This window comes from Cyanistes caeruleus, chromosome 14 (genome assembly GCF_971803275.1).
Source record: "Cyanistes caeruleus chromosome 14, bCyaCae1.hap1.1, whole genome shotgun sequence".
Taxonomy (NCBI): Eukaryota; Metazoa; Chordata; class Aves; order Passeriformes; family Paridae; genus Cyanistes; species Cyanistes caeruleus.
In genome coordinates this window covers 16,842,959-16,864,790 of record NC_141714.1, presented here as the reverse complement: position 1 = coordinate 16,864,790, position 21,832 = coordinate 16,842,959, and the positions used below count along the sequence as shown (strand labels likewise).

The 21,832-nt window shown below is 41.3% G+C and overlaps 1 protein-coding gene across 5 annotated transcripts in view; it reads right to left on the bottom strand.

Moving 5' to 3' along the window:
* Window positions 1-21,832, bottom strand: part of DACH2 (dachshund family transcription factor 2) — a 245,090-nt gene continuing 223,258 nt past the window's right edge. For 2 of the 5 annotated variants that reach the window (XM_086850073.1, XM_086850076.1), the window contains exons 8-12: window positions 14,368-14,513; window positions 13,696-13,843; window positions 12,191-12,334; window positions 9,155-9,220; window positions 1-888 (exon numbers count right to left, since the gene is read on the bottom strand). In XM_086850073.1, the coding sequence (XP_086706199.1) occupies window positions 851-888; window positions 9,155-9,220; window positions 12,191-12,334; window positions 13,696-13,843; window positions 14,368-14,513 (542 nt within the window). In that variant the 3' untranslated portion in view covers window positions 1-850. Of the gene's footprint in view, window positions 889-9,149; window positions 9,221-12,190; window positions 12,335-13,695; window positions 13,844-14,367; window positions 14,514-21,832 lie in introns of all 5 variants that reach the window. The other 3 variants (XM_086850075.1, XM_086850074.1, XM_086850072.1) reach the window with 3 other exon arrangements.

Genomic DNA, 21,832 nt, shown 5'->3' with positions numbered 1-21,832 from the left:
TTTCCAAAGTCAAACAAAAAACTTTTTAATACTGTATTTTTAGCAAGAACATTTTTAACAAAGAATGTGTACTTTAACTTAATATGGTACAACAGAGAAACCATACTTAAAAGTTTCCATTATCTAACACTCTACTGCATATTCATTTTTCCATCTTGAAAGACCAAAAGCCAAGCTGAACTGAGCATTAAAAAAAAAAGCATCAATTATAATCCTCATATTACATCAGCTATTAGGGTTTAGCTCACACTTTTGAATCGGTCATCTAATGAAAGGACAATTTTTACATCGTTCTTTTAAAAAATGTACACACATTTCTTTTTAAAACGTTAATATATATCGAGTATCTGCTTCAGTAAACAAAGCTTAATTTATAAACACAATCGAAACAGCTCCATGTTGAACAGTTTCAGTGATAAACTGGACTTGTATGATGTACAGCCAGTGAGGACCATTGTGGCTTAAAATCATTGTGCCATTGCTATTCAGTAATAGCCACCTCCTAAGGAAAAAAAAAGTTCTTTTTTGGGGTGGGGTGGGGAGGGGAAATAATTCATGTATGTGCTTAAAAATACTAAAACTCCTTTCTATCTCCAGGGACCTAAAAATGATCTGTTGTGACAGGCTTGGTTTGGTATGGTAAGCTTGTAAAAAGTCTCAGTATTTCTTAATACGGCAGTTTTCAATGCAGCAACAGTAAATTGCTTGAAATTGTCCTTCAAGTTTCATGCTACAAATCCTGTTCCTCACACAGTACTGAAGGCATCAAAGGTTGGAAGGGACATTTCTCAGGAACTATATAGTCTTCAAATAGTGGTCATCACACATTTTTCAGCAATAGGTGGTTCCTTCAGTACATAATGGTCGGTTTGATGTATGTTCTGTTTTCTGGAGGGAAACAAAAAAGAAGGAAAAAAAGTCAATTACACAGTTGAACATTTTATAATTAACTGACACTTCAGATGGTTTCTTCACTTGGTTGTGGATCTGATTTTTTTTTCCCTCAAGCCAAATGAGCAAATGTACAAGTGATGTAAACCCAACTGTCCATCACGTGGGCAGGTTTTGTGTAGGAAGGGGAGGCACTGGGTGACAACACCTGGCCAAACCCTCAAGAAAGGACAAAGACCCACCACCCTTCACCCTGGTGTTTGTCAGCAATGGCTCAGGACAGGTTGTAAATGCTCTGATTTGAGTTTTCTTCCTTTAAGGGATTTTTTTTTTTTAATCAAACACTCCTTTTCTCCCAAAGGCAGCCCGTGTTGGATTGCTGCCTCCCTGGGACAGACCCAGGGACAAGGCACAAGGCTGTACCACACATCCCTGTCACTGCACAAAACCTGCCAGGGAACAGGGTGTTAAAACTGCACTGCTTTCAAAAAATGTAAATCAGGATCTGTTCTTGGAAAACTGTTCTTTCATTCAGAAACCACCACATTTTTCTTAAAATTCTATTTCTTTATTTAGAGGATGAAGCAGAAAAGCACTTCATAAAAATATTCCTAGTTATAGTACCTATCAACTGTGATTTTTCACATTAAGCAACTTTAAGCCCAGAGAAAAAATAAATATTGAAATGCCCACAGAAACTGAAGCTAACAAGAATCCATATTCCTGTTCATTATACAATGAATCATGAATCCACCCAGCTAAATCTGCAAGAACTGATCTGGAAGATGATAGCAAAATGATAATATGGAGCAGCATTTTGTATAACGTTGACATCTCTCCCATTACTGTTTTACATACGCCAATACTGAGCACTCCTAAGGAACGAACAAGTATTGACCTGCAAACTGACACTGATCCTTGGAGCAATCTCCAAGTTTGCCACATTTCAATTTCAAAATGCATTTCAGCTATAATATGAGTGATTTATCATTTAGCAGTAGCTGTCAAAGTAACCTCCTAGATAAAACAAAAACATCTGGAACCATAAACAGAGGAGAGCAGTAGCTGAATTTTAATCCAAATCCGACATGTTCACTTCATTAGGAACAGGAAACAGCTAATTAGTAATTGAATGTTTTGTGGTTTTAAGGAGACTCAGACTCTCCAAACCGAGATGATTTAACACGTATTTTGGATGTAAGCACAAATAAAGATCACAAGAGCCAGGGACATAACAACTCCAGAGGGATGGTTGGGAGCCTCCAAAGAAAGAACTAAAATTAGTTTCAGGCCATTGGCTGATGAAAATTCTTGTCTAAAACCTAGTGGGGAATTACTAAAGCCTGGGGGGAGCAGCAGAAATGCAAGGATTGAGCACTGTGGGGTTGGTTCGTGTTGTTTTTTTTCCTTTTTCTCATGATCATTAGGAAATTGCACATGGCTTCTTCCTAGTGGAGGCTGTTCTTTATGTTCTTATTAAATTTGAAATATTAGTTTTTAAATTAAGGTAAGATGAGGACACTGAGGGTACTGTGGGCTGACTAAACTTTGGAACAGGTTTCTGTATTTCCCTCCAATCCCCTTCATTTCTCAAGGAAAGTTCAATGGAGGCACCTGGAATACCTGTAAGAGAGAAAAGTAAATGCCACAGCTCAAGCCCAGTGCAAGCACCCAGGAGACATCAATGATCAGTGAACAGAAAGTGCATAGTTAAATATTTCCTTTTTTATAACACCCTCAATTATTCTCCAGAAATTAAAATACTTTTTTGTTGCTGTGCAATAAACTGAATTTCATGGCATTAACCACGTCACACAGCAACCACCTCTGAGGAATTAACGTGCTGGGAGCAGCTGTGCCCCCACTTACACGGGAAAGACAATGTGATGTTGTCAAATTAATCTTTTCTGGAGAATATTCACCATCTCCTCAGTGCAGCTGACTGCAAGCTACAGACCATTTTATAGCACTTCACTGTATTATATAGCAAAGATTTGAATAAATCTGTGTGCAATAAATGTATTCTTTTATCAGGTTTATCCCTTAATCAAATATTCATTTATGTGGGCTTCATTCTATTAAAAAACGAAATTATACAAAGGTGAGCAAAAGCGTAGATTTACAGTAGTTTAAAGCCTAATCTCATTCTCTAGGGGTAATACTGACAATATAAAAACTGTATAAATGATATTCCCTAACACTAAATATGCTTATGAGCCCCCTGTGCATGTTACACTGCTTTACAGCCTACAGAGCAATGCATGACTGGCTTAATAAGCAAGACATTTAGAAAGGAGGGTTTTTTTTCCCCTTCACAATGTGTAAGACAAGTAAAGATCTCCAAGTTTCTTGGTGAGCCAGAGTCTGTGTTAATAACTGGAATTTTCCCTCAGGATGGTGTTCTCCTCCCTGAGTTGTTAGCCCAGGATAGGTGCAACTCTTGCACTCTCTTTAGCCACAATATCATTATTTGTCTTTTTCTTTCAAGGTTTTAATAGGTGCATAAAGGACAAATCCAAAGGCAATAATCATCATCTCCATATTTGTTCATGTTTTTTCCCTCAGCCTATTCCACATCTCTGAATTTTCTGAATCCTTTGTAAGATCTCCAGTTTAAATTGGGAATTCAGCTTTATTTCCCTAAACTATAAAACAAAACTTCTACGTGTACCCTGGCAATGCTGGTGTGCAAACCCAGTCCAGGGAGAGGAGAAACAGCCTGGCTGCATCTACAGCTTGGGATTGCCAGGGATCTGTGGAAAAGTGTGAAGAAATTCACTGGAGGAAGGAAATGTGGGATCTGCTGTGTAGTGAGAACTCAGATAAATATGTTGTATCAATAACTGTAAATTATCCATGTAATTTCTAAGGTCTACCCCAGCACTACAGGCTGCAGGGAATGTGGGTAGCAGGGATGAAATAATGAAGTGGAAAAGCTGTTCTGCCAACTGAGCTGGAGGAGGAGCTGGGAGAGCAGCTGGACCAAGGTGAGGTGGAGCTGAGACCTGGCTGTGTGGGCAGAGCAGGGCAGGAGGGGCCAGGGCAGCCCTGTGTCCTCCAGGAGCCTCTGCACAGCTCCTGCTCCAGGATGGGATCCAGGAGCCTCTGCACAGCTCCTGCTCCAGGATGGGATCCAGGAGCCTCTGCACAGCTCCTGCTCCAGGATGGGATCCAGGAGCCTCTGCACAGCTCCTGCTCCAGGATGGGATCCAGGAGCCTCTGCACAGCTCCTGCTCCAGGATGGGATCCAGGAGCCTCTGCACAGCTCCTGCTCCAGGATGGGATCCAGGAGCCTCTGCACAGCTCCTGCTCCAGGATGGGATCCGGGAGCCTCTGCACAGCTCCTGCTCCAGGATGGGATCCAGGAGCCTCACAGGATACCACAAGTGTCCAACTGCACAGGAGATGAGCTCTCCACCCCTCCCAGGTTGGGCAAACAGCACCTCAGTTAGAGCAGAGCCAAGCCCAGCTTTGGGGGAAGCAACACATGGGAAATGCAATGCTGGAACAAGAAATCAGCTTGCAAAGCTAGGGCTAATTAGTTTGAACCAGTGTCTTACTTTGTACAAAGAAAAATATCAGACAAAACCAGTTTGCTTCTACAAAGGGTCACATCCCTCAGAAAAACCCTCTTTCCCTGCAGCCCCTGGCAGACAGGAGTGCTGCCTGCCCAGAAGGGGAATAAATCCAAGCCCCTGTTTGTGGGTAAGGACCAGAGCAATTCCCAAAACTCACCAAAGGACCCCTTCACAACCATGAAAAGAAGATGGATCTGAGCTGATCATTCAGCTGAATGACAAGTAAAAATTACTTCTTTGCCTGCTTATTTATTGTCCAGCAAAACTTCTCTTTCATCTGCAAATACCCTTCAAACTGAGCATGAGAGAGCAGAACTCAGTCAATAAATAAATGCTGGTTCTGTGAGCAGCAGTACCAGCAAAGGTTGGTTTGTTTTCATCTCTCACACTTTCCTATGGCCTCTCTGAGATCTAGAGCTGGCTGAGCCCAGGGGATCCCTTGGGATTGGTACCAAATCCTCTCCTTCCCTCTGGACCGTGGTGCCTGACCCTGCAGGGCTGCTCACTCATAGAGCTGCTGTGTTGGAGTTTCTTCCCCACTTAATTTGTGTGTAAGGCTGCTGAGCTGACCCTGTCAAATATCTCCTCATCCATGTTAACAGGGCTAAAAAAACTTGTGCTTTTTCACCCAGGATTCCTGGTCAGTCCCTAAGGCCCCGTTCCTGGGGAGTCCCTGATGGGGCAGCCAGGGTGGGCATGGAGTGACAGTCTGGGGACAGCACAGGAGCTTTCAAAGAGCTTTTCTAGGAACTCTGCAATGCCACAGCACGAGGCAGCTACCAGGGGTTTTAATAATTCACAGCCTCCAGAGCAGGACTCGCTCTACAGCTTGGGCAGGAGGAAGAACAACAGGCCTAAGACTCTGATAAAGCAGCTTGGATTTGAAAACTCACTGGTTAGACCAGAACACCAATAACCTGAAGTCCGGTGTTCTATATGATAAACCCCAAAATACCTTCCAAGCTACACCGGTCTTTCATCTTTAACAAACAGATAAAAATAAAATACTATTCATGGTAACCTGTGTGCCACATCTCTGCCAGGTTATGCCACAAACAAAAGCAGCAGCAGCCCTGGGTCACCCTTCTGTTGCAGGCACAGAGAAGTACATTTTCACCTCAAGAAAGCCTGCCTGCCTATGCTGCTGCCTCCTTCCCGAAATTTTATTTTTTTGTAAATTGTTGTTATCAAGTATTACTGTAACATCTACTTTTTAAGATTTTAAGCTAACATTGCTTTGCTGATTGTTCCAATATCCCCTAACAATGAAATATTGTAATACAAAGTTAACTAAGGTATAAACATGCAAAAGGAGAAGTCTCCCTGCGATCATAAAATGATGTTATTTTCTGTTCAGCAGTTCATGTTACTGCTGTTCATGCTAATTAATTAAAGGAGCTGTTGCTGTAATGTGCAAACAGGGAATCTGAGAAACTGAGAGGGCTTTTAGGTCTCGGAGTGAAGTTAAGTCAATCTGGGCGCGGGCAATCAAATGTAATGAAATCACTTGTCAGTGCTAAGCTTGCAAAAACTGTGAAGTTTGACTAGGGAGTAAAAGGATTATAATTAGATTTCCAATAGGATAATAACTAAATGGCAGAAAGCAGTAAAGAGAAAATATTACTTTGTTAGCTAATGGTGCTGCTGTTCGGTTTTAGTTTTTATCAGCACACTTGTAGTTGTGCTAATTTAATTTGCTTTTATCAGCAAAAATGCACTACTCGAATGGTACTTGAATGTCATTTACAAAAATCATTGATCTGAAGGTGCACTTAATGACACCCAGTATGTTTATTTTATGTGGAAGGGAGATTGGCTGATAAGATGGTTGATGCACTGTGGTGCTGGCCCAGGAGTGAGCGGTGCAAGGAGGAGCAGGAGGATCTCTGTGTGCTCATCACCTGCCCTGCTCCACTGCGACCACCACTGATCTCCTCTGAAAACCTCCCAGCTCCAGCTCTGAACTGCAGCTGCGATATGGAGGATGGAGGCATCAGACTGCAAAGTTCAGAAAAGTTTTAAGTCTCATCTGCATGAAATTTCTGTTCAATTAATATACAAAGCAGAGGGAAAATGAGTCAACTAAATGGAAAAGATTTATAATGCAGATCAGAAACACAGTACATGAACAGCTTGTGTTAATAAAATCATTTTAAGAAATGAGCATAAAATATGATATGACTTAATCACTGTGAAAGGTGGCTGTGCAGTAGTTCTGTAATTTTCCTTTAAACCATCTTAAGGAGATACTGGCAGTGGAACTAATTGAATTTCAAAGGAAAAGCACTGTGTGAATGATAGATTTCTGTCCAGCAGAGCTATTGACAACAGAAAAAGAAAGCTCTGTATTGACGCTAAAGCTTTTTTTTCTGAGCAACTGAAAGAGATTTTGGAAGCCTGGAAACAGCTTTGTATTAGGGACATGTGTTTTGCCCCTTCCTCCTCCCAGGGCCTGAAAAACAAAAGCAGCAAATGACAGGGGCAGTGAGGGAGTGTGCTCGAATTGTCAGAGCTGCAGCAGCAATAGGAGCTGTCAGGGACACGAACGGTTATCAAAGGGAAAGGGAATAAAAAGTTATTACTGTATCAGCATAAATAAAAATGAAAGAGACAGGAACGCTTTGAAATCTAAACAAGCTCCACAGAGAGCTCTCCAGAAAGCTTTTTATCAGCTGAGAGTGGTTAGTGACCAAGTGGCTCAGCTCCTCACGTCTCCACACGAGCAGGATTGCCACGCCAGGGGGGTCAGAGCCAGCAGGGCAGGAAAGGGAAGGGAATGGCTCTGCCATGGAGGGACAGGGACAGGGACAGGGACAGGGACAGGGACAGGGACAGGGACAGGGACAGGGACAGTGACAGGGACAGGGACAGGGACAGGGCTGCAGCTCCTGCTTCTCAGGCCATGTCCTGCTCTCACTCTTCAGGGACACTGCACACAGGACCAGCTCTCCCCTTTGGCCACGCTGAATAAACACTTCCTGAGCCAAAGCCTCTCATAACTGAAGGGATGATGTAGTTGGGGTCAGATTAAAAGAAAAAAAACAAAAATGGAAATGGTAAAAACAAAATGAAAAATAGATGGTATAATATGAAATAAAATGAATAAATATGGTATAATATAAAATGAAATTAAATAAAAATGGTAAAAATCACAAGGCTTTCCTGTGTATTAATAAACTACAAGTAACATAAGAAACTTCTTTTGGTTCCTTCAGGCAAGTAAATGGTCATTGCAAGTGGCTGTGCATCACTTTCCTCACAGTAATTGTTTTTGATGTAAAGCCACATTTGAGCCAAGTGCCATGGTTTTTCTTCAACTGAAAACTGAAATGATCTTTCTCTTCTTTACCAGAGTCTGTCCAGATGCACCTTTGACTCTCAGGGTTGTTTGGAAGAGCACTGAGCACTCCTCTCAGCAGGTACCAAGAACACATCAGAAATATAAGGAACATTTTGCTCATCAAATTTAAATACGTGTGTCCCAAGTCCTCATCCAATATTTTGACTATTTCAGGCAGCAGCAATTTTCCAACTGCAATATTTAGAGCACAGCTCTCATCGTATGTGCACATATATATACACACACATATGTCAGATGTATATATCTGCATTACAATAAAGCTGTGATTCTCCTTCTCTGTAATACAGAGCATATGAATCTAAATTCACAAGAAGAGACAGCAGTAAAAATATTTGAAAGCTTTCCTGTAAGGATGACAGATGGACGACAGATGCATACCAGAGGTATGCAAGTCAAACCTTCCCCAGCTGAAGAGAAATGCTGGAGTGAGGTTTGTGTCTCTCAGTGCTCCTGTCTGCACAAACTGCCTTTAGTTCCCTCAGCACAGGGGAGTTTTGCACATCCCCACCCCATGGTGCAGGAGAAGGGCTGGGATTGCCCTAAGAAGCAGCAGTTCTATGGAAGAGGCAGCTGTCTGCAGGCTGCCAGAGCCTGCTCTGGAATGAACACGGCACAGCACTGAAGGGAGAAGAACTCTACGAGTTGCACTTTCAGAGAATTTCAATATTAAAATTGCTCAGACCAGATTTTGTCACAGGTTGAATGTGGATTTTCTGTGTGGCTCAAAGAGGCTTCCAAGAGGAATGGGAATATCCCTGGGAATAGCCCTGTGTCTCTGTTCCCCCAAAGGAGGATTTCACAACTCCTCACGTCCCAGACCTGCAGCCAGAGCTCATTTCCTGCTCTTTGGGAAGCACTCAGACCATACCTGGAGGGGCTGCACTTGCAGACAGCCACACAGTGAAGGAAAAGTAGCACCAGATAGCTGCCCATAACGTGAACACAGATTTTCCTTTTCACTTACAGTTCATGCATTTTTTGAAAACATCTGCAATCGTGATGTGTAGGTAAAGACCAGAGGTAAAATATTTCAAATGATAATCATATGTAAAATTCCTTTTGAACTAAAGGCATACATCTTGGTAGATAAATATCAGTTTTAAAACAAGTATCACCTCTAAATCACTTCAGATAAAGATCACCTCTACATAAAGTTAATTTCTGATCTTGTACTGTTCTTACAAAGGATTTCAGTATCAAACAGGAAAACAAACTGAATTCTGTAATTTATCCTAAAGCAGGAAAACAGACATAAGCATTATTCTGCATTTCACTTGATTTTTAATGACAAGCACAAAGTGAGGAGCTGTGGTACATACTGCACCTTGCATCGCTGCACTGTCATGTTGGGTTCCGTTGTGTTCTATTTCCATATCTGGGATTCCAGCATCTGAAAGAAGGGAGACTGAAGATTAATGCATTCCCCTTTGCCCCTCTCTCAGGCATCTTTAGAAAAATATTTATAGCAAACTAGGGTGCTCTCCAAGTTAACATGGTCTTGCATAAAACATTTGGTCCTCATAGAATTTTCAGTAGTAAATTGTTTCCAAAATGTGCAAACATCACTGGTCTCACAGTGAATTATTTTTAACGTGCTTCACATTTGTCTGACGATCAGATAATAACCAACACGTGGTAATAGTAAGTCTGCAAAATCCTCTTGGAGGATGAGGGCATCTGACACATGAAAAATAAAAGTCAAAATTAAACTGTGATAATATTAAACTGCACTGACTCTTGTATATAGCCAAATACCTCCAAATTACAGAGTTGAAGAATACAGCCAGTGCCAGGCAACAGTTTTGGGGTGTGTGTATCAGTTTGTGTGAGTGAAAGTTACAGATAAGAACTGTGCAAATTGCATTTCCAACCTCAGCTCGGGATGTGTGAGCATGTGTTACCACCCAAACCAAAATTACAGCTGTCATATTATGGGAAATATTTCCAGATCTCTCAGAAGAGCTTTCCAAAGAGGATTGTGCTCTTTTTTTTTCCTTCCCCCCCAAGTTGAGGAGGAGTCTCATGACACTCACTTTGGACCTGTTTAATTTCATGTTGGTGATCCCTGTGTCTGCACAGTCCTTGGGGTGGGGGCAGGGGCTCCAACACCCCGGGGTGTTCCGGGAACAGATGCCACGATCCACCTTGTGCCAACAAGGATTAGCATGAAGGGGATGTGATTTGAATCCATGGCACCTCAAATCCTGGAGAAACATCTGCTTCCCTTATCATACAGCCCTTAGAAAATACAGGAAGGAAAAACCCACACCTGAAAGGGAGCTGTGAGTACAGTTTGGGAGTTTCTCTGTGCAAAAACCTGTTCTCAAACAGGGAATAACTGCACTGTTGCTTTCACAGATCCCTTCAGTGTCAGGATCTGTCACAGAGGTGATGCTTTGCTGGTGACCCTGCAGTAACTGAGCTCTGAGTGAAAGCAGGGCAACCCTGAAAAGTACAGTTCTTTCAGGAGAGCAATAGCTCAGCAATAAATGTGTAAATGAAATGTATGTAATGTGTGCATATCTAGCTCTATAAATGTATGTATGATAAAAAAACCCACAGTATTTTCACATACACGTTTTTTTCTTATAAAATTACAAGTGACTGCTATTCTGCAGGGTTTCCCTTACTCAGATTCCTGTTCTGAAGGCAAGTGCAGGGCACTGACTTATCAATCTGAAAAGGTTCTTTCTTCTCCAACCCTTCAGAGTACATGTATATACCAAAAATGACAAAGTCATCTGTAACTAATAACAGCATCTGTTAAATGAGACAGACTGTCAGAGTTAAATTAAAAATACTCAGAATAGCCCTTCACATTTTGTTGTCATAAAATTGTACCTGCAATTAAATTGTGGATTAAGATGCTAATGAGCCACCTGATTTGCATGTGCAATCAGATTAGCATGTAAATATCAGCTTCTTGCAGGCACTAACACATATATGACTACCTGAGTGTGCCTGCAAATCAAACTGCTGCAGTCAGGCCCACGCTAGCAGATGTAAAGGTGTGTTAATCACACTGCTGGAACGTTGGTGTCCCTGGATTTGTGGCTTCCAGAAGTGCTGGGTGCTCCTGGCTGGTGTGTGAGCAGCAGGTGCTGCCCTGCAGTGGCAGCACCCAGGGGAGTGACCTTACAGCACATCAGGATTTTAGGGTTTTTCTGACATTGCTCTCAAGGTGCTGGTTCTGTCCCTGGGATCCAGTCTGGGCAGTTGCCTGATCCAGTGGAAGTGGTGGAGAGGGTTTTTGCTGGCTGTGGCCACGCACTGTGCCCCGGTCACTGTCCCCCACCTGTGTGCCTGTGGCTGTAAATCCACACCTGGATCCACTGCCAGTGCCCCAGGGACAGCAGCCAGAGCTGCTGCCAGGGATGTGCAGGGCTGAAGCAGCAGATGAGGGGATGTCTCTGCAAGATACTGCTCTCCTGCTCATCGAGTTTACCTCCCTTGGGTGTCCCGGAAAAATCACAGCTCCCATCTCCCGCAGTGCCAGGGCACACACACAGCCCTGCCCTGCCTCTCACAGCTGAGAACTCCAGACAAGCCAAATTCATTATTTTTGCTCAGCAGTCAGGCAGTTTTTGCACTCTGCAGTCTCTAGCAGTGCCCAAAGCAGGCAGCACAAATTAACACACCACAGGACACCTGAATGCAGCAGAGACTGAACGTCACTCTGAGTCCTGAGCCTCTGCAGAGACTCCAGGTAGGGATGCACAGACTAAACCTTAGCTGCAGAACCTGAAATTAATTAAATCTCAGCTAGGTTCAGCATTCAAACCAAAGCTCTAAAGTTTGGCCAGAACAATCTTAAGCACAAAAGGCAAATCCTCCTGGATGAGCCAGAACTTAATCACTGTTTAGGAGATGAAGTGATTTGCTTTTGTTTCACAAGGATATTTGGGAAGTGTTCAAAACCCAGTCAGCTCTGAAAGCTGATACATATTTAACAAACTTAATAGGTCCTGAGGCTGAGCAAACTTCAGCCAAACGGCTTTTAAAATGAAGCTCAGCAGTTCTAAAAATGAATCTGCTGGGAGAGAAGAGTTCAGAGAACCTTACAGGAACCAAATTTCACATTGTCTTAGCTGGCACTGTAACAGATTTCTCTGTAATATATTCAGCATTTCTTGTCATCTCTGTGTAAACTGCTCTGTCTGTTTCTCTAGTTGCAGACTTATTTATTTTTTTAATTCACGACCCAGAGCACTTGGCCTGAAATAGATTTTTCATTATTTCAGGAAAGAATTGTGGGGGTTTATTCTGAAATTTGCTCTGTGCATCATCTCCTTTTTTTTTTTTTTCTCACTCAATCAAACATCATTTTAAGCTGACTGTGAAAGGCCAACTAAGACATTACCATTTAACATCCTGAGACCGTCACCTGATGTGGCCTGTTTGAGAGCCTGTTCCACTTGCTCTCTTCTCTTGGATTCAAATTCCAAAGCTTCCTGCAATTTTCTCTTTGCCTTCTTCTCTTTCTTCAAGCGTTTCTGAATTGTGGCTGGAATGTAAATACAGTGTAAGAATGCTTGACTGGGCACAATTAACAGATGATGGAGACAGTAAAAAATTAGTTTATGTTCCATATTCAAAGGTGCTGTCCTAGCTCGAGACCCCTATGACAATGAATGTGTGCATGTAGTGGGGACCTGAAAGAAACAATTCTGAGGATGCTGATTATTGGTGAAATTCTCTCTGAAGTCAGGAGCCACCGAAGTCTGAATGACTGGAAGTTTTTGGTGAGTTAACTGGGATTCAGGAGGGGCACACTGTGCTGTCCTAAGGAGCTAAGTTTTGTTTTACAAAAATACACAGCCCAATCACACCTGGGTGATGCAACATTTCTGGACACTCACTGCAATTTCACAGCTTCAGCAGGATTTACTCCTTCACAATTCCACTGAGAGATGCCCTTTGCTGCCTCTAAGTGAGACCTGGCACTGCAGACAGCTCCACACACCCAATTTCCATTCAAAAAAGCACAGAGATATAGGACTTGGCACCTACACTTTTGGTCTTATCTAGTTTTATCTTTTTGATTTCATGGATGTAATCTAGAAGTAGCTTTTGGCACATGAAGTGCTGTTCCTTTCCTTCAGATGCAGATCTGAATTTTAAAAAGAATAATGATACTGCCTCCTTTGCAACAGCACAGCGAGAAATTCAGATTTACCAATTTAATTGCCTATTATTATCAAAAGCTTCTAACCAGTCATGGTTTTGTCTCAGAAGGCCCTGTTTGGGGTGTGCTACTGTACCTCAATCTCCTGATGCAAAAAAAAAAAAATTATCTAGGACTATTGGCTTCAGAGCTTGCACTTGGGCAGACAATTTCTCACAGCATTATTTTGTTGTGCTGGAGTTCTCTACAAGACAAAGTGAGCAGCACTGAAGCTGCAGAAATGTGGGCTAGGGAAGTAATGACAAAAATCACCTAAGTACCCAAATTAGAGCCATATCTTTCTCACAGTAAGACTGATGATTCCCAGTGCTTGGAGGGTAACAGCAGAAACAAAAAGAAATTAAAGCTGTCAAATGAAGAAATCGAGCTGGGAATACCTGGGCAGTGATGCCAATACACCTGAAAGCCATGAACTGGCCCAGCTTCCCTCCTCAGAACCTGCCAGAACTCTCTGGGGCCAGCTGCCCTACAGGTAATAATCCTTCAGCCACTGTTCTTTCTGCTTGGAGAAATGTGTGCTTCGTTCTGGTGTGATGGAATTGAAATCTTTCATTCCCAGTGCAGGTCCACTGCTGCATTACACTGGAGAATGAGTGTCAGCTAACTTGGTGGCTCCAGCTGGAAATGCCAGAGGCTTACACATTTCATAGATACCTAAACTCCACGTTTCACTCACTCACCTCTGCTTTGCAGCTCAGCTGTGAGTTGCCTTTCCAAGCTCTCTCGTAGTTCTCGCTCTCTACAAAGCTCCATCTTTAACTCTTTCTTTTCCTGCTGTATCTGCTTTTCCTGGACTCTTGCATTGTCCACAGCCACTTTCAGCAGGCCCTAAAACACACACAGATGCAAGATCTGAAAACACCATTTTCTTTCAGCAGTGACAAAATTCATCCATTTGTTTCTTTTACACCCTCTAGGAAAACAGAAAGATTGGAAGCAGGAACCTACAGACCTGGAGCACAACTGGGCATTGGAAGTAGCTAATGTTGGGAGTTATAGATGAGGAATTTTGTGGCTTGGAATCATTCAGTACAGCTTGGGCTAATTTGGTTACACACACAGTGCCATCACTCTGCTCACCTCAATAACTGCAGAGAGAAGCACTGCAGGAATAATGAGAATGATGAATTTCAATATGACCATTACTGCCAATTATTAAGTGAAATATAGAACGTATGAAACCCTTCCGTGACTGGTAACGCCAGGGAGAGAGGAAACCTAAGCACCACATTAAATAAAAGAGATGAGAAACCACAAGTACAAAATAGTTTCTAAAACTTTTTTTTAAGAGTGCAAAAGAAACACAAGTTATCTATCAATGACATAACCTGGCCCTGTAGAGAAGAATTTACCTGAATGTTGGTTAATAGTGTTTCTACTGATGAAAGACCATCAGCAAAAAGAAATGGCGCCGGAAATCCAGGAGGCAAGGCCTGTCCAGCCAGTTGGACTTTATCTAAGGTTGGTTTCATTATTGGAATGGCAATTTGGACCTCTTCTGTAAAGATAGGTTTAAAAGCGACATCAGAAAGCATTGGAAATATAGGTGATTGTAATTTCTAGAAACTAGCATTTTGTTTATCTGGAAGTCAAAATACAAGTGCATTAGTAAAAACAACATTGTTTCAGTCTTTGGGCAGCTGGGACTGTTGCCAAGGCAAGTTGGCAAAATAGTACAGAACAATAATCAATACACTGAGACTATAACACAGCTGTAATGGAGTACAGACTATTATATCTCAAATTCTACAGAATTATACCACAGAATTATAACAGTATTACGCAGTTCATTAAACCCGAATGACCTGTCTTCATTCTATCATGTTTGCCATTCTGTGATGTGCATTTTTTGTTGCTATAACCTTGGTAAAATTCTAATCAAGGAATGTATCACACCTCTTTACTCCTTTACCTCTCCCCTCGCCGTGCTCAGCAGTAAATAATCTCCACTGAGTCATCCATCCCCTCTGCCAGCCCTGCACGGAACTGGAGCAGCTCCTGCAGGGAGCAAACTGGGGGCTGCCAGCTCCCCCTTCCCTCCCTCCTTCATATCCATGGGGTGGGGATGGATCAAGCTGTGCACACACAGCACAAATGTGTATCCAGAAAGAAACAATGGTAAAAATTGTGTTTTTCAAGAATCCCTTCCATTTGGTGAGGAATTAGTGCTACCACCAATGAACTCCCATTTTTGAACAGAATACTTAAAGGATCTTTTAGGACAGTAGATGTAGCTCATTCTCTCAGATCCCTGTGAGAACTTCTTCCCACATATTCATTTTAATTGCTGAAAACTACACAATTAAAACCTAGCTGTCTCTGAAGCCAAACTTTGTACAATTCTTTCACTCTGAAATGCTAAAGAAATACTTCTGTGCAGTATTCCAGTCTATATATATATATATATATATATATATATATATACACACATACATATACATAAATATCATGTTCCTGGACTTGCAGAAATCATGGTGAGTGTCTGCCCAGCACCTGCCTTTCAGTGAAGCCTGTGATCCCTGCCCTGATCCATGAGCTCCTGATGCCAGTGTTCACCCAGGACAGCTGCACAGCCAGCCCCCAGAGTTTCATCTGTCAAGTGCCTTGGTCATAATAAAGCCTGAAGTTACAATTAGACCACACCATATTCAAAAGGTCTCCTTCTCCCAATCCTGTTTTTAAGGAATAAACAACTTAAAAAGAATCTGACAACTAATTAACCCAGGGTGTCTCCACAGCAGCACTATTTTCTGGTGTAGCACACTCCAGGAGCTTCCATCGAGCTGCACTTTTTGCATCCACCTGACAACAAACCAGAAGCATTAGCAGTTTTCAAGTATTCTTTGAAATCTCTGGCTTGGGACTATTTTGTCTTTCCTCTGTGAGTTCATTAAATGGAACATCTTCCTAATGATTTTTCAGGACTAATAACAAAAGCCAGTAACCTCTACACATCCTCAGAGACAGCATTTTAGATGGAATTTAGGTGATCCATTTAAAAAAATCCCAACTTGAGTAACAAACTCAGACCACGAAGTTTGTGCTGATTTAGACACACCATTTCTCATATTTAAAAATATCAGTGGCAGAGTTTTTAAAATAACCTGATTAGTTGTCACACATGATGCCACACAGAAATAACAGCGAAGCCACGGAGTCACAAAAGACTAAACAGAAGTGGCATTTGAAAAAGAAAGCAATGCATGAAGTATGCATAACAAAACTGGAGCTGCTCTAACACCCCTAGAAATCTCTGCTATTTGGAGATGAAAGTAATAACATTAAATTGGCCGAAAGGAAAATTACTATTGACTGTGAAGACAGGTTGCATGGTCTATGGTTTGTAATGCTACTGTACAGCAGATTGAAGTTTCAAAATAGTATTACTCTTCTTTAAAGAGATAGACACAGCTAAATTAGGTGCTGCTTGCTGCAGTGAGGATCAAATGCAAAAAGAATCATATTTCATCAGACCTAGTCAACACCAGGAAAATAAATAGAAATATAAGAGGTATGCAGGCAATGATTCATTTTGATAATCTGGCCCAAGAGAGACACATAGAGACAGCACACAGATCTAAGCTTCTACCAAAAGACAAATAGGACACAGAGGGTGGGAATTGGGATGACAGTGTAGCAGAGGTCACATCGATTTTCAGCAGCAGTTTTCACACAGATGAGATAACCCTGGACTCTATTTGGCCCATTGTTCATATCCTACCTGTCCCAGAAGCAATAAATTTCCAAGTCCCAGAAAAAGGGCAGTAAAGAAGAAGGATTCTACTTATGACTTCTTATGATTAAGTTTTTGTGCTAACCAAACATGCTTTGCAGACCAAGGTCACATTGCATGTTAAAGTCTGTAATAGCTGAAACTAGAAGCAGCATATTATGTTTTAGCGTATATGGGTGGAAACTGTCAAACCATTCATCATTTTTTTTTCTGATTGAAATCACATTCTGCAAAGATGAATGATAAATGCATTAGAAATCTATTTCAATCTTGTAATAGGTCTTCACATCTGAATGGTGTCTACATCTTGCCCATGCTCTGAATAAGTGCACAGTTAGGCAGAAATTTATTAGCTAGACTCGAGGAATCATAATTGGCAAAGCAATTAAAAGTGGCATGTGCTGGAAGCATTTCTTGGGGACTGTATCAAATGCATCTCTTTAATGGAAAAAAATAATGTTGATTTAAGGATTTTGATTTTAAACACCACTAAAAATATAAATGCTAAAAGCTGCACTCACATATACAATACAACAGAATAAGCAAGAAATAAAGCCAAGACAGCTACAGTCTGACCAAGGACACAAACAACCTTTCTGATTATTGAAGCAAAGTGGGAACTACTTTTATCGAGCCTGTTTGTTAAACCTGCCATGCTTTATAAAAGCATTCAGGAATCCATTTAGAGTGCAGTCTTTTTATTTTAATTTCTAGCTGACATCCAGATGAATAGATGAAAGTAAGAATTATACTGCAGAGCAAAGAAATACACAGTAAACACTAACAGTGAATGGAGTATCATCCTGGGAAAGCACACAGAAATCTGCTAGGAAGTTTCTTCCTCTTAATTCAATATGCTGAAGTATTTCATCTTCTGTCTTCTGCCTAAATTGCAAGAGCAGGGATTGGCAAATGAAGCATCAACCTCCAGACTGAACACAGTGCTGGGAACGTGGGGAACATGAATTGCTCCCTGCACGGCCCAAACCAACAGGCACTTTTATTTGCCAGCTGGTTTATTTTCTTTCACAAGGCAGGTTTTGAAACCCATCAGCCCTGATCCACTTGACATGCCACATCCCTCCCAAAACAAGGGAGAAAATAGTGAAGGTACCATTTACACTGGTTCAACCACCAAGTTATTTCTTCTCATGTACTTTATGTACCTGGAGCTGTATGAGCACCTCCAACAGAATATAACCTCACAGAATATAACTCCTGCATTAAATAAATATGTTGCATATGGAGAGAGAGAAACAATTTATACAGGATTTACAGTTACTAACCTCTTAGTTCCTAACCAAGACTTTTGATCCCAGAAACACTTCAGCCAGGGATAAGAAGATGGTTTTGGACATAGATGGTAGCTAGGTCACTCCTTTTCCCTGCCTGTGGCATAAAATTCAGAAACCCAAGGACTAAAGTGGTTTATTACAAATATAATTCTTTGAGTTTCATACCTGACTGATGGGGATTACATTTAATGGCCCATAGTTACAGAACAGCCTGGATACTCTAATGGACCTCTTTGGCTTTTAATAAAATAAAGCAGAGGATCTGCAACATCAGCTGGGTTGTCTGTGTGACTCATCTCTAAAAGTAGAATATGTATATGAAATACCATTATTTGCCCAAAGACCTGACAGAATCATCCAAACTGATTTATCTTCATGGTGGCAAGAGGGACCCTGACTTCCAGCTCTACAACTTCACAACAGGGACAGATGTTGTCCAAGCATGGGTATTATAATACAATTAGGGATAAAATTCTAATTTTTGACTGTAAAATCAGTTTTCTGAAAGAGACTTCTTATTTTAATTTTAAATCTTGGCAACTTCTGTACTGCTTAACTAGAAGCTAGGTTGGGTTTTTTATTTTAAAGCAAAACAAGTATGAAAAGCTGTAATCTGAAGCATTGTTTAATTCAGGTGTTTTTTATTTCTTATTCCACAAGGACAGGGTTACCTGTCTTCCATGTCTTAATAACTTCCAAAATCCTCCATCACCCTCTGACTTTTTTTCCCCCTCACTCATTGCTGCTCTGCCAGGAGCTGAAACTCCTGATCATCAGTGAGAAAGAGATGCCTCCTCTAAACCAGGCACCTGTCAGAAATTTACTGCTTTAACCTTGTGATTCAGGTGCCAAATTTAAAGTCACTGCTGTTTTTCTTAATTACAGCCCCTGAATGAACGGGGTCAATGAATGCAATTGAGGAGCAGCTGATTAATCCAGTGCAGTACTTTAAAAATCAGATTTCATTTCGTTTTCTAGTGACTGATACAAGTGTTGTTCACTACTGAGCTTTGCCAAGAAAAAACTCTGAGAACAGTATAACAATTAAATACACATTTCCTACATATTTCCACGCTGCCTTCAAAACTTCTAGAAACAACCAGAGAACAGGACCATCAACTGTGCTCCACCTATCTGTGTCCAAGCAGGTTCTCACCTGTGCGCTCTGAAATCACTCCACTGTGTCCTGAACAAATATTCAATGAAACTTTCTCAGTGTTTTCAACACAGCAGGAAAATGCAGGCCACAGAACCATGGAATTGTTGGGAGGTTGGGAAAGAGCTGTAGGATTATTGAGTTTAATCGTTCTCCCGGCACTGCCAGGGCCACCACTGACCGTGTCCCCAAGTGCCACATGCGCATGGCTTTTGAATCCCTCCAGGGATGGACTGGACCCCACCAGTGCCCTGGGCAGCTGTGCCAGGGCTGCACAGCCCTTTCCATGGAGGAATTTTTGCACTGTCCAACCCGAGCCTCCCCTGGCACAGCTCAAAGCTGTTCCCCTGTTCCCTGGGAGCAGAGCCCGACCCCCCGGCTGTCCCCTCCTGGCAGGGACTTGTGCAGAGCCAGAAGGGCCCTCCTGAGCCTCCTTTTCTCCAGGCTGAGCCCCTTTCCCAGCTCCCTCAGGAATTCTCCAGCCCCTTCCCAGCTCTGTTCCCTTCCCTGGACACGCTCCAGCCCCTCAATGTCCCTCTTGTCCTGAGGGGTCCCGAGGTGCCCCAGCAGTGCCCTGATCCCCCTGGACACCATTCCTGAGCTCAGCAATGATGGGTGTGTGTCCTCCCAAAGGACGTCACGGAGCTGCCACCTGGGGCTGGAATATGAGGAGGCGGCAAAAAGCAGAGAAATGAAAATTTCACTAGAAAAGGCTGAAATTACAGTTTACAAATTGCCTTTATCTGCACACTCTTTATCAAGAGGTGCATAATTATACAGCTTTGACATTTTCATCAGTGTACTCTCATTAATAACACAGAAAATGATATCTATTTATAACTTCAACATATTTACAATATACTCTGATGTTCACATGGCACTGGCAGTAAAAACACCTGAAAATATTTTATTAATTCAAGCCTTAAAAACAAAGACCTGAGTTAGATGAGCTACCTGGTTCGCAATAATAATAATAAAAAATGAAACTAAAAACTGCAGCAATTCACTGGCTCAACATCAGAATTAAAGTTTCACTGCACATAACTTCAGTCTAAAGTTCAGTATGTACAGTTTAAGAAACACAAATAAAATTGATGTCACCTTGTTAAATTCTGTTCATTAAGGAGAAGCCTAAGTACTCCTAATACATATATAAAGAGCCTTCAAAATGCTCATTTTTATATTCAGAATTATTTACTATATGTAGTTTGTCTGTCTTAGTATTTTCCCTGCTTTCTCCTACAAGCTGCTCCTCAGGCAGGTTTTGGTAATCTGGATTCCAAAATATTTGAAGTTGCTCTGTGCTTTAAATTGCTTCTTAATCTAGAGAGAAGCTTAAAAACTATTGATCTTCATTTTCCATTTGGCAATTTAAAGTATCTAGTTCAGGCAATAATAGTACCTTGTCACTTCTCACCACGATGAGGAGGATTATTTCTACTGACAACAGAGAGAAGGGAAAGTGTGAACTATTCAATAAAAGTTTAATAGCAAAATTACCATGGCATGGAAGAAGGGGGGAAAATGATACAAAATAAACAAAATCCTCCTCATGGTCATTATCAGGAGGTTATAAATTTTTTTCTCAGCTAACTCTGCTATTAACATTCACAGAGGGTTTTTTTTCATGGTGAATTTAAGCATCACTATAGTCTGACTATTCCTCCTGAGATTTTAAAGTGTCAGATGAGGATGGGTAGGAGGAATTTGCCAAGAAGAAAAAAAAAAAAAAAAAAAAAAAAGATTCTTCAATTTTCTTCGCGGATTCAGCTTTTCCCTATTAATGTTGAGATTATTTCTTCAACTATTTTGTTGCAAATATTTATGACTCCATATGGAACAACAGATGTTGAAGAGAAGGGATAGCAGAAAAGACTTCATTTTCAGCAATTACCCTGCTACTTGTTGTCATACTGTAGGTGTTCTTAGTGCATCTATTTTACATACCACCCTGTCCTTTCACACACTGCAAAAATGTCAGTTTGGATAATTAATGTAATAACTGTAGTCCAAAGCATTTCCACAATGAAAAAAAAAATATAAATAGGACAACAGGAGGAAGAAATCAAGAAGGCAGGGGGAAGAGAGGAATTGCTTTAGCAGTTCTTCTGGAATATCTGATCAGGAATCAGTTTACAAAGCTGCATTAGCTCCTTGATATAAAATCTTTCCCTTTGGGACAGATCCCAGTGACTGTCACCAAGAAGAGAAATCATAGCAAGAAACAGGAAAACAAAGCTTTGCAGGAAACAGGATAATCCTGGAGGATCATACACACTGAGAAATTACAGTCATGCATTGATTCATGCTAACATAGCAATTATGACACACAAGATATTTAACCTCCTAACATATTTTAAAATAGTTTCAAACTAGTATCAATATTATTACTGTTGAGTTCAAGTTCTTAAAGTACATGTATAGCCAGCACTTAAGCCTTTCAAATATTTGAAACAGGAGGAATACTCCATTTCCTGGATATTCCTGGATAATTATTCTTGCTTTATTAAGGTTTATTTTACAGCTGTGTAAAATAGGTTATAAAGGACAATTCTGCTATTATGTCCTCCCCTGCTTAGGCTTAATAAATATTATATTCCAAACCATCCATTAAAGCCAAGCAGTGGAGAAAA